The 14,614-nt window shown below is 47.0% G+C and overlaps 1 protein-coding gene across 4 annotated transcripts in view; it reads right to left on the reverse strand.

Moving 5' to 3' along the window:
- The window catches only part of LOC147436281 (Zinc finger, C3HC4 type (RING finger) family protein), a 219,056-nt gene that overhangs the window by 131,220 nt on the left and 73,222 nt on the right, over positions 1–14,614 (reverse strand). For all 4 annotated transcript variants that reach the window (XM_086489205.1, XM_086489206.1, XM_086489208.1 and 1 more), the window contains 3 exons: positions 10,772–12,312; positions 10,413–10,697; positions 9,980–10,218 (listed from right to left, as the gene is read on the reverse strand). In XM_086489205.1, the coding sequence (XP_086345331.1) occupies positions 9,980–10,218; positions 10,413–10,697; positions 10,772–12,312 (2,065 nt within the window). The remainder of the gene's footprint in view (positions 1–9,979; positions 10,219–10,412; positions 10,698–10,771; positions 12,313–14,614) is intronic.

A 14,614-nucleotide genomic window follows, 5' to 3' on the forward strand; every position in this document is an offset into this window, starting at 1 on the left:
GGTGGTACGACGACGAATGTCGAGATCTACACAGACACCTACGTATACTGGAGATTAGAGGGGAGATTACACATCGCCAGGCTCAGCGCAAGATGCAGACACTTACCCGTCGTAAAAGACGGCAGTGGGGAGCACAAGTATTGGGACATCTATCATTTACTCATGAGCAAGGATAGTGCTGAGGCATGTCGTCGGATCAAACCTCCCAGGCCATTCACTCCTATTCAGGACCCACCGACATGGCACAGATATGCCGAGAGCTTATACGAGATCCCAGGACAGCCACCCATACCTGCGCCATCGGCTACCCGACCCACATCATCTACTTTCTTCACCACCCACATGGTGAAGAAAGCTATATCCCTCCTACAGCATGGGAGGGCTAGAGATCAGGCAGGCCTACAGGCAGAGCATCTTATATATGGCTGTGATGCATTGGCACCACTCATTGCCCACCTCTTCAACCGCGCGCTTTCAGAGGGATTCCCAGAGTCGTGGACAGAGCACACCATCGTGCCTATCCACAAATCTGGGGATGCCATGGATCCTAGCACATATCCCACTATCATGATTGGTCCTATACTGGCCAAACTATATGGCGCGGTTTTAGAGGAGGAGCTCAGTTCTCTAGCAGAAGGAGAGGGCATCAGGACACTAGGACAGGCCGGCTTCCGCCGAGCTTTCTCTACTATTGATCATATCTTCACCCTTCGTTGTCTAATCGACCAGACACGGGTGAGGAAGAGGAGATTATATTGCTGCTTCGTGGACTTCCGCAAAGCATTTGACACAGTACCTAGAGAGAGACTTTTCAGACGTCTAGCTGCGCTTGGGATTGGAGAGGAGATGGCATGGGGGATCTATGCATTGTATGACCATGTATCTGGCAGAGTGAGATGCCCGGGTGGATTATCTGACACCCTTGTGAGCACCATTGGTGTGAAACAAGGTTGCCCCCTATCACCTACACTCTTTGGTCTATACATTGACGAGATTGTAGACTTCATCTTGCACAGGGGTGGAGAGGGTGTGGATATTGCAGGGACTACTGTACACATACTCTTATATGCAGATGATATTGTCTTGATGTCAGAGACGGCAGAGGGACTACAACTACATCTGTAGGCCCTGCATGATTTCTGCTCACAGAGAGGACTCACAGTGAACCTTGGCAAGACCAAGGTTCTCATATTTCATACATCGGCTCAGATTCGCCGACAGAGTAGATTTACAGTAGCTAGAGGGGATATAGAGGTGACATGCTCATATGTGTATCTGGGGGTTACATTCACCGCAACATCAGGGACCTTCTCCAGGACACAGGCAGCCAGAGATAGACTTACCAGAGGATACGCGTCACTAGCTCTGATGGAGAGACAGCGCCACCAGGCCCACTTCCAGGAGCCCCGGACGAAGGGGTGGCTCTTTGACACACTGGTCACACCTGCACTGATGTATGCCTCGGCCATTTGGGGACCGGGACTGGCAGACTCAGTATGGACACAGATAGAGAGGCCACAAATTATTATGATCTCCAAGATGATTCGCAGCAAGCCATCAGTTCCACATGACATTATTAGAGCTGAGCTGGCTGCACCACCGATGTTGGTAGAGGCACTCTTTCAGACTGTTTGCCTTCTTCACAAATTCAAAGATATGGATCCACATAGGATCTCTCATAGAGCCTTCATTGCATCTAGAGAGATGGCACAGGCAGGGGACACTAGCTCATGGTATGCCCAGACAAGAGATTGGCTAGCTCAACACGGTTTTGATATCGATAGACTACCACCACTCCAGTATGACACCCAGGCCCCGACCTATTCCCTCTCACGCTCTGAGCGGAATAGGGTCATCAGACAGGAGATATGGCATACATATCTTCAGAGGACATGGCGCAGGCCCACAGACACCCTACCTCCTAAAATGCTATATTACTATGAGCATTTTCTGAGGTTCTCAGAGCAGGGATTCATTGAGATTCCATTATACATGCAGGAGTACATGCCACACCGACTTCGGGTCAGCATTGGCCAGCTACGAGTGTCATCACATCAGCTAGAGATTGAGAGTGGCAGAGCCAGAGGCATACCACGAGAGGAGCGTACATGCCGGATCTGCCAGACGGAGGTGGAGAGTGAGGAGCATTTTGTCATGAGATGCCCAGCGTATACACAGCTGAGAGAGAGATATGGCATTGGAGACTCATTACAGCAGCATATGATAGGCCGAGAGCAGAGGAGGTTTGGCCAGTTCCTGCTTGCGGCTTTAGAGGTTCGAGAGCAGTTGTTACAGCCACGCAAGAGTCAGGATAGCAGGACACAGACTACCATCACACAGTTTTTCCGACGAGCAGGGCCAGACCCCCCCACACTACCTACACAGAGTAGAGGGCTTACCCTTCTGCAAGCAGAGTCTCAGAGGGCACGTCGGAGACCGAGGCTCCCAGGATACAGGACACATGGGTGTCACCAGAGGGAGATCTCGAGGATACTAGCTCTACACCATCAGTATCTAGAGCAGAGTCATGTACCAGCACCAGGGGATCCAGCATTCCAGAGATACCCGAACAGGCCACCACCGATGTACCACATTCTCTACCCTACATATGTTGCTTGTTTTTAGATACCCTCCCTATCATCTCATGGTGGTATCACCTTGCAGCCCCTAGTTGAGCCTGATGATGCGTGAGCACACCTCGACACGAGGACCCACACTATACATTGTACACCACATGCACCACCCTACCACACCCTTTTGCATAGTATAGGCTCATTTCAGTTTGTACCTTTTTTTTATTTTCCGATGCCTAGAGCATCAACACATGTATATGATATTGTCTCATAGGTCGAGTTCGGCCTTTCGAAGACGTTAATAAAGCTCTCTCTCTCTCTCTCTCTCTCTCTCTCTCTCTCTCTCTCTCTCTCTCTCTCTCTCTCTCATGCATTGATTAACATATCATTCATTTTCTCAATCGCCATCTGGGCAGATTCCACTTGTTCAAACTGAACGAAACCACGACCCTTGGAGACTCCAGACTAGGAGCTTAACTGGAAAGACCTTAGTACTAACATCAAATAACACTGAGGATAGAAACAATTAAAGAAAGAGTGATTGGAGTGTAAGAAGTTCAAGACAATATCCAATTACCGAGACTGAGTGGAGAAAGGATACCTTAGGAGGAAAGGTGAAAACTTCTACAGACATAGCAAAGACTGAGACAGTAACAGAACACCCGTTCTGGCGGAAAGATAGTGGGGAGGAGAGAGATGGGATATAGCACCTGCAGATGGCGGAATAGTTCAGACTGTTTACTTAGAGGAGTAATAGCACTTGATTGTGGAGCCATTTACCAGAGGCAATGGAACACCGTCCAAAGTTACTAACTGGATTGCTCCTTGTGGCAAAATTTCCTGTACCCTGAATGGTACTTGCCAGGCTAGAACCAGCTTTTTAGCTTTTTTCAAATAATTTGCTTGATAAAGTAGCACCGCTGCTCCTTGCGTTATTTGCGGCTTTCGGAGATGGCGATCATGCCATGCTGTGCGACGAAGCTACTCTGCTTCTAGAGCCAGAGGAGCCAAACTTCGGCTTTCATCCACAAGGTAAAGACGAGAGACAGATGCCGATCCCAAATCTCCATTGGCACGCAGACTACCCACTCGCAGAGATCCTGAGTTGAATTCAAAGGGCGCTATCGCTTCCAAACCGAAAGCTAATTGAAATGGGGTGTGATTGGTTGTGGCTTTGAAAGAAGTTCGGTATGCCGAAAGGGTGTCGTGGATAACTTGAGCCCAAGTCGCAGGATGGATGACATGCTTTCCGTAGAAGTGCTATCAGAACCTTATTAGTGCTCTCAGCCTGCCCGTTTGCTCTCGGGTAATATAAACAAGATTTGCGCTGAAAAAGTTGTAGTTGGCAAGCAAGGTTGAAATCGTTTCATTCACAAAGTGACTACCCCTATCACTGGTGATTTCCGAGGGACACCCAAACGTGCCCAAAATATTTTCGTAGAGAAACTTGGCTACAGTAGTGCCAGTGCAATCCGTTGTAGCCAGTACCTCTGCCCACTTTGTTGCATAATCTGTAGCCACTAGTAGATACTTCCGATTGCTTGGTTGGGCGGAGGGAGTAATTGGACCCACAAAATCAATGCGCCATCTCTCAAAGGGCTGCCATGCCATAGAAATCTGCAAAGGACGGTTTGACTGCTTGCTTGGTTTAGGGCCACAGCACTGACACACATCACATACTTTTACATAGGCAATTGCATCTCGAAAAATATAGGGCCACCATAAGACACACTGGAGAATCTTCTGGGCAGTAATATGACCAGGGTAATGGCCACCAGTGGGACCACTGTGGGCATCCTCCAAAATATACGCCACTTCATGAGGGACGACACACCGCCTCAGAACACCATCCTGTCCTGACTTGTATAGCTGGCCCCCAATCAGAGTGAATGGCCTAGACTTCAACAACAGTCGTCTCTTCTGCAGTGGAGAAGCGTTCTCTGGGTACACGCCAGTAGAAAGCAAATGCAAAACATCGCCGTACCATTCGGGAGTGGTATCCACCTTAAAGAGACTGCTATCTGGAAAGTCGTCTGCAACCCCCGTTGCTTCTTCACCCGTGTGAATGCGAGAGAGGTGGTCGGCAAGGACATGATGTTTGCCGGGCCTGACTGCCACTTCAAAATCAAATTCTTGAAATAACAGTCACCATCGCCATACTCAACCTGCAACTTGCGGCTTGTTGAGCAGATAGCGTAGGGCATGGTGATCAGTAATAACTATGAAGTGGACCCCTAATAAATAATGCCAAAATTTCTGCAGTGTTATAGTTGCGTTCGGCCTTGGTGAGTAAGCGACTTGCATAGTGAAGAGGGCGATCCAGATTGTACTCCTTACTAGGCTGAGTCAGCACAGCCCCCACACCCAATTGACTGGCATCACTATGCACAGGAAAAGGAAGAGACCAATTGGGAGCTACTAGGATAGGCGCTTCAGTAAGGCGTTTTTTGAGGTATGCAAAAGCTTCAGCCTCTACATTTGACCATTGAAAGGGAACAGTAGCACTGGTTAGGCGTGTTAGGGGTTGAGCCACCTGTGCATACATGCGTATAAACCTTCGATGATAGCCTCTGTGGCCTACAAAGCTCTGCACCCCTTTTGGGTTGATGGGAGGTGGTAATCTACACACACACCAAGTTTATTGGACTACTTCTTAGGCGCTATCACCATGGGTGATAACCACTCAAAGTGCTCCACAGGTACAATGATCCCTACCTCTTGAATTTTTTCGAGCTCTGACTTGACAGCCTCTGCATACTTTGGGTTGAGCTTCTAAGCTCGGCCTCTGACAGGCTTAGCCCCTTCAACCAGAGGGATAGTGTGGAGACCAAATTCTGGTGGGATCCCTTCCAAATCCTTGTAGGACCAAGCAAAAACATCCTTAAAAGAGTGAATAAAAGAAACTACCTAATCAAGTAATGTGGGGTGCTCCCATAACCAAGCTGCTAAGAGGACGTGTTGAGGGTTGTCAGGGTCGCCCAGGTTGACTTTTTTGAGAGGGTCAGGAGGTGTAACTGTGCAAGGTACTTCAGAAGTTGAGAAGTGAGCTTTTGAGAAGTGAGCTGCCTCTTGGAGCTTCCAGACATCATGTGCGGATGTTTGATCGATTGGAAGCTCCGCATACCCTTCTTGTCACCATTCTGGTGGAAGCTCCTCGAAGGGTAAATCTTCAGACACAAACATAACAGAGTGCTTTTGACGGGGTGGGGCGTCCGATCTGGGAGATGTTAGAGGAACGGGAAATCATTGATGAGTTCATGCAGAGGAGATTTCTTCCCCCTTCGGTGATGTCTTATAGGTTCCCCGAGGCCGACGGCTTTTATCAGAGGAACATTTGAATCATGAGAATCAGGGACTAACACACTTACTTCTTCGACTGGTACACTGTCTATTGTAGGACTTGGGACATTGGTGTCCGCCTGAGGAGCTGGGAGAGAGGGTGTTACCACCACAAGTGAGTTTTGAATAGAGACCACATAACATGGCATCGAGGCGGTAGCTTGCAACCACTACAGCAGGTCTTCGTCAGACCCGTCAGGTGGGATGGCCTGCTCAGGGTCGGGTTAGACTGTACTGACAATGAGCTGTGATGAACCACTGGATCCATATCTCCTTCGAGCCGAATTGGTTGCATGGGGGAGCCAGGAGTATGTATCCACATGGCGTCGTTTCCCCAATCATGAAGTGCCTTAGTATGCCGCAACCATGGTCTACCAATAAGCAAAGGAAATCCTCCCTCCACCTGAGGAAGACTGACCACCACAAAATCCAAGCTAAATGTGAAGTCTTGTGCCATCAGAGGCACCTTCTCTACTATGCCCATAGGGTAGACTGTCCTCTGGTCCGCCAATGTAACAGCATGGAGCAGGGCGGGTAGGCTGCACACCTAAGGCCAACATAGTAAATTCTGGCATTAGATTGATCCCAGATCCACCATCCACTATGACGCCTGAGAATTGATGGCAAAGAATAGACACAGTGAGACGAGGAATGGAGCTTACTGTGATGAGGTTAAGCTTCGGGAATGTAAACTCCTCTTGGTTCTGGTTTGTGCTTGCAGATGTGGATGCTCGTTGTTTTGGACAGTCCTTACTATAGTCATCCTTAGCTTCAGGACAATGTCGGCAAGGAGGGGACCCTTCTGGCGACGGACATTTGCGCTGATAATGTCCATACTCTCCGCACCTGTAGCACAAAATTGGCCTATTGAAGGGGGGAGGTGGTCTCTGCCCTTGCTGCATGGGACCGGATGCTGACGTGTAGAAGCTTTGGGAGACTGAAGAAGTACTAGCATGATAAAAGCTGGGAGATGCAAAGTTGTTGTGCATACCTTGCTGCATAGGAGGTGTTGTCAGCAGAGGTGGCAACAGGTTTTGATGGCCATACGGTGAGACCATGTTGGATGCAGGTGATAGCCCTTGTTGGAGAGAAGGACCTAGACTTTGTTGAATTTGCCGCAATCCCCTGATATAGTAGCAATCCTTCTCTTCGTTTCGCAGAAGTGGCAATAAGCCCGAAGGGGACAGTCCTGTGGAGGATGCCCTGGAGAGCGACAAGAGCTGCACCATACCATAGCTTTAGTCTCCTGTTGAGACTGAAGCTCTGCTAGCTCTCTCTGATTTGATCCAAAGCCTCAAGATGTGGTGGTTTCTCTTGTCTAAGAGAGATTGATTTCTCTTCTTCGAGAGCGTGTTGTAGTTTTAGGGCTTCAAGTTCTCTACGCAAAGAAGTCAATGGATCAGCAGGACTTTCCAAAAACACAGAGGGAGTCTCTATGTGAGGGGGGTTGGTGAACATCTTCCTAGCCCCCTCTATCCTAGTAGCAGCTGCGATGAACTCCTCCAGAGTGGCGTCGGGTCGGGGACTCTCTCGGAGTTTTTGCAGAGAAGTTTTGGGAAGCGCCTTCTCTACCCACTTCTTAACCATAAATTCACCGGTTTGCTGGGGAAGCTTGGCAACCAGAGACTTGGTTTTCGTCATAAGTTCTACAAAAAGTCTCCTCTAGCTGGAGCACCATGTTGGCCATTTCATCCAAAACCTTCTCCTGATAGTCACCTGGCCTAAATGCTGCACAGATTTGTTGTCTTAAGGCTGCCCAAGTTGCAAAATGGTTTTCTGCAAACTGGCTGTACCATTTGTCTGCTAAGCCATCCAAGGTAGATGGAAAGAGTACCAAATAAGCATCCTCTCTATTAAGACCACGACTCCTACAGAGAGATACAAACCTCCTTGCATGGTCGTCAGCATCTTCTAAAGAGAATGAGGAACTTGATGTTTACCTTGGCCAAAACACTTGCCAAAGCCTCCGTGGCCCCTTGCTGAGCTTGTTGCTCAATAGCCTACTGTAGCAGAATAGGAGAGCTTTACTGGAGAAGGTGATCTTGAAGATGTGGAACCTGATGAAGGAATGGGTGATGTATGTGGAGGTATGGGTGATGAGGTTGATGGACTTCTACTAGGTACCAGAGGTCGTCTTCTGTTATAGTACATCAGAGGGCTCAGTAGTGCGCTTTGACGCTCGACTGACCGCCTTGTATGTGTCATGCAGTGACCACCAATCCAACCAAGCTTTGGGCAAGAAAACCTTGAACTGGTTGAAGACTGGACTAGACTCTACTAGACCAGGCAAGTGACTAAACCAGGCTGGACCAGGGGCGAGGAGGACTAGACCAGGGTCGAGGAGAACTAGACCAGGGACGAGGACTGGCTGGACCAGGGCGAGAGATGACTAGGGCGAGGGAGGACTAGACCAGTTGGACCAGGCGAGAGGAGAACAGTGCAAGGCAAGGTAGGCGAAGCTAGATAGACCCAACTAGCTTCAAGATTTGTACCTCACAGAGTGAGATTTTAGTTGAGGTCCCACCGTGATCGCCAAAATGAGAGCACCTGTAGCGCAGATAATGTGTCGTGCTCTCTACAGTGGGTGCTCCTCAGTGCAATGTGCGTGACAATCTCACTCAAAACAGATTGAAAACAAGAAACAATAGACAACAACGGAGCTCACAGAGACACAACAGCAACAATAGACCACAACAAATGACTCGACTATCTCAAAGAACTGACACAGAATCTAGCGTGGCAGCACACTCAGCTCCAACCCAGGACTCTCGGGTACAATGGGGTGTCGAGGCTCAGATGTGCAGGGATGGTGAATAAGTGCTCTGTGTATAGACTCACTCTCAACGACTACGTTCGACCATATATGAAGATGATGATGGTAATGACCCAAAACGACTACTCATATGTACAATCATAAAGTAGCAATAGAGCTCCTCTTCCATGCCTTCACTCCATCGATCAGACAGCGAAGCACGAAGGTGTGGTCGATAGTTGAGATAGTCAGCCTGGTATAGGTGCTCTGCATAGTCATGCGATATGCGAGGGTTCTCCAAGGGGGTGGTGGGATGTGGCCTTTTGTAGCAGGGCTACAATGTCAGTTCACAGGACAGACAGTTGGACAGTTGGTTACAGTTGGTCTGGTTCACACTGGACGGACCCTCTGGGCTGGGGAGTGACACGTGGCAGGGTATCGACGGTGGTCTAGTGGACATCGTGGCCATGTCATCACCACCACTCAGTTTGGAGATAGACTCAGCTGACTCGAAAGCAAGGCCTTTGATACTATTCTTAGTGAGAGACTCTTTCAGCGCCTCCAGGAGCTAAAGATACCATCTGAGATAAAATGGGCCATTCACTCTCTATATGCACAGGTCATAGGTAGAGTGTGATGCCCAGGTGGACTTATCAAACACCATTACTAGCAAACCTACACTCATTATCAAAGCAGAGCTAGTTGCACCGCCGATGCTAGTGAAGGCCTTAGTTCAGACACTGCTTCATCCGGCGCATGAGAGAGCTCCCACCAAACAGAGTCCAGACTTACATGCAGATCTTTTGAGGCATCGATATAGCTGCATCAAGAGGGAGAGACAAGATCATGGTATTCACACGTCACAGAGTGGTTTACATCCCATGGCTTGGACATCATGGACCTGCCCCCATTCCAGTAGGACCCCAACTCCCCCCATACACACCTTTTACACGGTGAGGAACAAAGTACTCAGACAGGATCTTTGGCAACTATATGTTGGGGGTAAATGCCAAGAGGTTACTCTCGATCCCCTCCGGACCTTTTCTAGTGCGTAGCTCTGCTCAAGAACTTCGTAGATTTTTTTTATTTTTTTTTTTAAACCCACCATTTTGGGCATGTAAAAGGGAAGATATTGATCATGGCGCGTGACCTGTAGGCCCGATTTATGTGGATCAGACTGGAGCTACACGAGGAGGGCTTTATATTAATCGCCCTGCTACTTTGGCACACACACACACATGATTCTAGAAATAGACATATATATTATAAAAGGAAAAGGAAGGACAAATGAGAGGATCCCATGATTCATACTTACTGCTTCAACTGAAGTTAAGAACAGCAATGATGTGGGTGCATGGTAGATGAAGGTTTCAAAAATGTGATCAACAAGAGCTTCACTGCTTTCACTTCTGAACCATTTTTTATCTTCACCCAATGCTACATCTGTGTACAAAGGCATGCGTAAAATGGTAACATTTGGCTTTTCCCAAGAAATTTCCTGTTTAAATCTGAATGGAATGAACTGATCGGCAAATCTCTGAGGTATATCTGTTTCTGTATACAAGATATGTTTAAAATTGTTGTCAGGTAAGTACCCCACCAAATAAAAGATAGTATGTAATTGTGTTAACTAGACATAATGTCAGAATAGTGTTCTTCACCCCTTGCTTTTACACAAAGAAGACATGCATCATATGTCAGTCTAACAGAAGCAGAGAGCAAAAGTCTTAATATGATGAGAGAAAAACCTTGCAGTGTGTACACTTTGCCTTGGGCTGAGCTTGTTACTGAAGGTTTGTTGTTGGTGATAGAATGTGCTAAGATTGAACCAGACGGATCAAAAAGATAAAAGCATCCTTTCGATACCAATTGCAGTAGATTTGTTATGGTATAGCAGCTCAAAAGACCAGGACCATAGTTATTGTTTTGTCCTCGACGACTCCATGATGGAGACAACTGTAAGTTGCATACTTCCTCTGTTGTGAGTTCCACACCCTCAAATGCAACTGTCAAAGCTGAACCCTGGAACTGGCCTGACAGTTTTAAAAAACATAAATTGAGCAAGATGATTTTAAATTCCTTTTCTGAGCGCAGTGTCGTACTATACCTAGGTTTGGTTGAAGAACAGAGGTCTCAGGATGGGACCTCTTGTCATACAGAATATGTACCTTCTGTGCTTTGCATTTATCAGCTATCTCAAGAAGATCAAATATTAATGTTGACTGCTTCCCATACTTGGAGAGAATACTTTGGATGTTGTCTGCGGAGAGGCATGGCAAGTCTTTTGTCATCTCTTTGTCTACAAAAGATAGATAACGCAACGACTTAGCTCCAAGTCTGTCCGCCAGTTCATTTGGCACATTTACATTGACAAAATGCTTCATTTCTGCTGGCCTGAGCATGCTCTCGGCAAGCCAAGGAGCATCATTATAAATAAGATCTCTGGCAGGAGTCAAAAAACCATTTGAATCTGGAACCAGGATGGCACTTAGGAAGCTTTGACTTGGGATCCCATCACCTACAAGTAGAATTTCGTAAATGGCTTCCAGCACTCGTACAACAAAATCAAGGAGCTCTTTGTTCAGAACTGCCCCCTTTCTGTCTGCTGAAACGTGTTGCAGTACATTTGCTAAATCAAAAACATCAAATGTCTCTTTGACACCTAATCCTGAAAGAAGAGCTTGATAGCCACCTAAATTTGCAGGAATTACATGCAGATAGGGCTGAAAATGAGATGGTGAACTAAAAGCAGCCTGTGTAGGAAGAACAAAAGCATCTCCCACCCAAACCCAACATATATCTTCAAGCATTGACTTCAAGCTATAGGCACTTTCAGAAGTCAAAGACTCCTCCATGAGACTGTATAGGACTGGAACCACCTCATCAAGAGTCTTATTGAACTGTGCAACACTCGTGTCCAATTCTTCCATGTCCAATCTCAAAGACTGCTCTGATTGTAGCTGAGCATGATGCTTTGAAAGTTCAATTAACTGCATAGCTAATATACTCAAGTTAGGTTTCTCTAGCCAACCAAGCTTAGACATCATAAGCCTTGAACAAAATTCACCATCAACAATACGCATAGTTGCAGACACATGCCACATTTGAGATTTGGGCCTTGCAATCCTGGGAGAAACTAATGAGCTTTTTAGTTCTTTGGGCCATGGAAGGTCTGGGACTGGTGCGGCAGTCAAAACTGGACACCAATTAATACCACTCAAGTTAACCCAAAACTGCCTATCTGTGATTCGCTCAGATGCATCATGAGCTGATTCAAATGCTTTTGTGTACTCAAACTGACCCTTCTGCTCGCCAGAAGACTCATTTTTTGGGTACACGACACCTGTTTCTGGATTGAAAACAGTATCTGCAGTCATGATTGTATCAGCAGGTTCAACCTCAAGATCCAGACCCAACCGATCAATGTGAGCTAGTAAGCATTTTCCCATCATAAAGGCTCGTTTTTCATCAATCAAACCTACAGATGCTACAGAAGTTGCACTGTCCAATAAATCTTTTAAGCCCAAGGAAGTTTTCAGCCCTAATTCAATCAACACCTCCAAAACTTTAGTTTCTGAGAACTCTGTTGATGGAAAGAAACTATCTTCGATCAATGAGTGTAACTTTGCCACACGAGGATCATACAACCTGCAGAAAAAATGGAATAAATCACTTCCATTGTCGAGCATCTCTATTCAACAATGAACGCACTGTTATTCACTCATTCACCCCAATCTGTAACATCCTAACATGCATGCAACTCAACAAGCACTTTCTCATAAAGGATTTAATAAATTACAAAAATGGCATTATAGGACAAAGGAGCCTGTTAGAGTTACCTCCTATATGTGATAGCTTCAGTATCTCCCAGGAGATGGTAGGGAGAAGGGCTGTTTTGCAGCTGTGCCAGGCCTTCAGTCAGACACATCACTGTCTGGGCATGTACTGCCACTTATTCCTACCGAGTAGGCTGTGTTGAATGAAAAGTGTAATGTGCCAAGTCCTCTCTAGTGTGGGTGCCTCTCAATATAGTGCGAGTAAAATCTCACCCTCAAAGAGACTAAGACAACAAAATCATAAGCAACTTGTATAACAAATTAAATGGACGGATAACATAGGACAACAGAGATAACCACAGTGGAGTCGATGCTCAGCTGAACCCATAAAATTCACAATGTAACATCCACAAGTGACTGGCTGGAAGCACTCTCAGCTTCAGACCAAGGAACAACAGGATGCCTTAGAAAGAAGAAGAGTAAGCAGAGGCTTTTCCCAATGTTAAGTATGCAATACTATGGACCCTGCCATATTTCCAAAAAGATACAAGGACGTATCCTTCAGACTAAAGTTGCCACACACTTGAATGATGTCATAATGCATTTCAAGTGAGTCTATAGAGACCTCTCAAAGATGAAGTGTCATAGGACAGGGAGCCAAAGAAGCAATTAAAGGTAGAAGAAACTAAGGAGATTCTTATACTTGAGCAGGTCCTCGCACACAAGGAAAGGAAAGTGAGGGAAAGCTGCTCAAATAATCAAGGTTGCATTCCAAACGCGTATTTATGCTCTTATCTTTGGGCTTGGGATGCACTATAGGCGCATGTGGGACACCGTTAAAAATTTGGTTGACTCCATATCTCCTGTTCCACCGCTGGTTGTGGAAAACCGAATTTCTGATTGGCGCTATGCTGGTTCTTCGGCCTCTTTGAATTCTGCAAAGAAAGTTACGGCCATTTGCAGTCGTTCTCCTGGATCTACGAGCACTGTAATAAGTATGGAATATGAACAAGAGTGTTGCTTGGTGGCGGAGTAAAGTCATGACAGTGTGGCATGCGAAATTGCCTCTGAAGGAGAGACTGTTTATGTGGAGATGCATTGTTGGGGTTCTCCCGATTGGCAAATTTCTGCGATCTAGAAGATTGGCCTCTTCGCGATGTGTTCGATGTGGTGCAGCTGTTGAGACCATTCCACATTGACTGTGGTCTTGTCCTCATACGCTACAGTTTGTGGACTGCATCTCTACGGCTCTTCGCACGCGTTTTCCTGGCATACATTTCGGTAGATCTTTCTGGCTATCTGGAGTGCTTCCGCCTTTGATTCAGCTGCACACATACTTTTTTGGCTGGGTCAGACTCTGGGTGCTTTGGACGCTGTGGAGAGCACGTAACTCCCTCATGTTTCAGCAAATGCGAGTGGACTATGTTTTCTTCTTTAAGACATCTCTTGTACAGTCTCTCCAAGTGGCCTATGACTTGGATGAGATTCCTATTAGCCATTACCAACTCTACTTTAACTGTTTCTGATTTCCCCTTTGTAGTATTTTTCATGGTTTTCCTCGTCTTGAGGTTTCGCATTGGTAATTCAAAATGACATTACGAAAAAAAAAAAGTGTGTTTTGTGAGTGTGTGTGGTAGTTGTCCAGCTGAACCCTGCGTGTGCCCTTGCGGGGCGCCCCCCTTGTCCACCTGCGCGATCTCCTGCAGCACCCTCAGCGCACTTGCCCGTGCTCCCTGTCGCCCAAGGAGATTTTGTTGCTTGCTATGCGCCCTGTTCCTTGCCTGCGACCTGTGCGGCCTGCTGCTGCAACCAGCCGGGTGCGTAGTCCTGCTGTAGTGTTTGCTACCGAGTGTGTGTGTGTGTGTGTGTGTGTGTGTGTGTGTGTGTGTGTTAATTAAAGCATATCGTTTGCCATCTTTTCTGCAGCGCTACATAGCCAGTGTGCGTGTGTGTGAGAGTGGCTTCGTGTTCAGCCACCTTCTGTGTGCGTGTGTGTGAATAGCAGTCAAAATCAAAAACCCCAAAAAGAGTCTGTGTGTGTGTGCGCGCGCCCGTGCGCGCCTGGGGAATTTGGGTGCGTGGTAAATCCTTCTGCCACTCGTTTGTCGCGCGACTCTGTTTTGCACATCTTCTACCCTATGCAGGCCCTTCACAGCGCCTCGGTGGTTGAAGTT

This window comes from Adiantum capillus-veneris, chromosome 18 (assembly GCF_014529385.1).
Source record: "Adiantum capillus-veneris isolate H3 chromosome 18, ASM1452938v2, whole genome shotgun sequence".
In the NCBI taxonomy this organism is placed as follows: Eukaryota; Viridiplantae; Streptophyta; class Polypodiopsida; order Polypodiales; family Pteridaceae; genus Adiantum; species Adiantum capillus-veneris.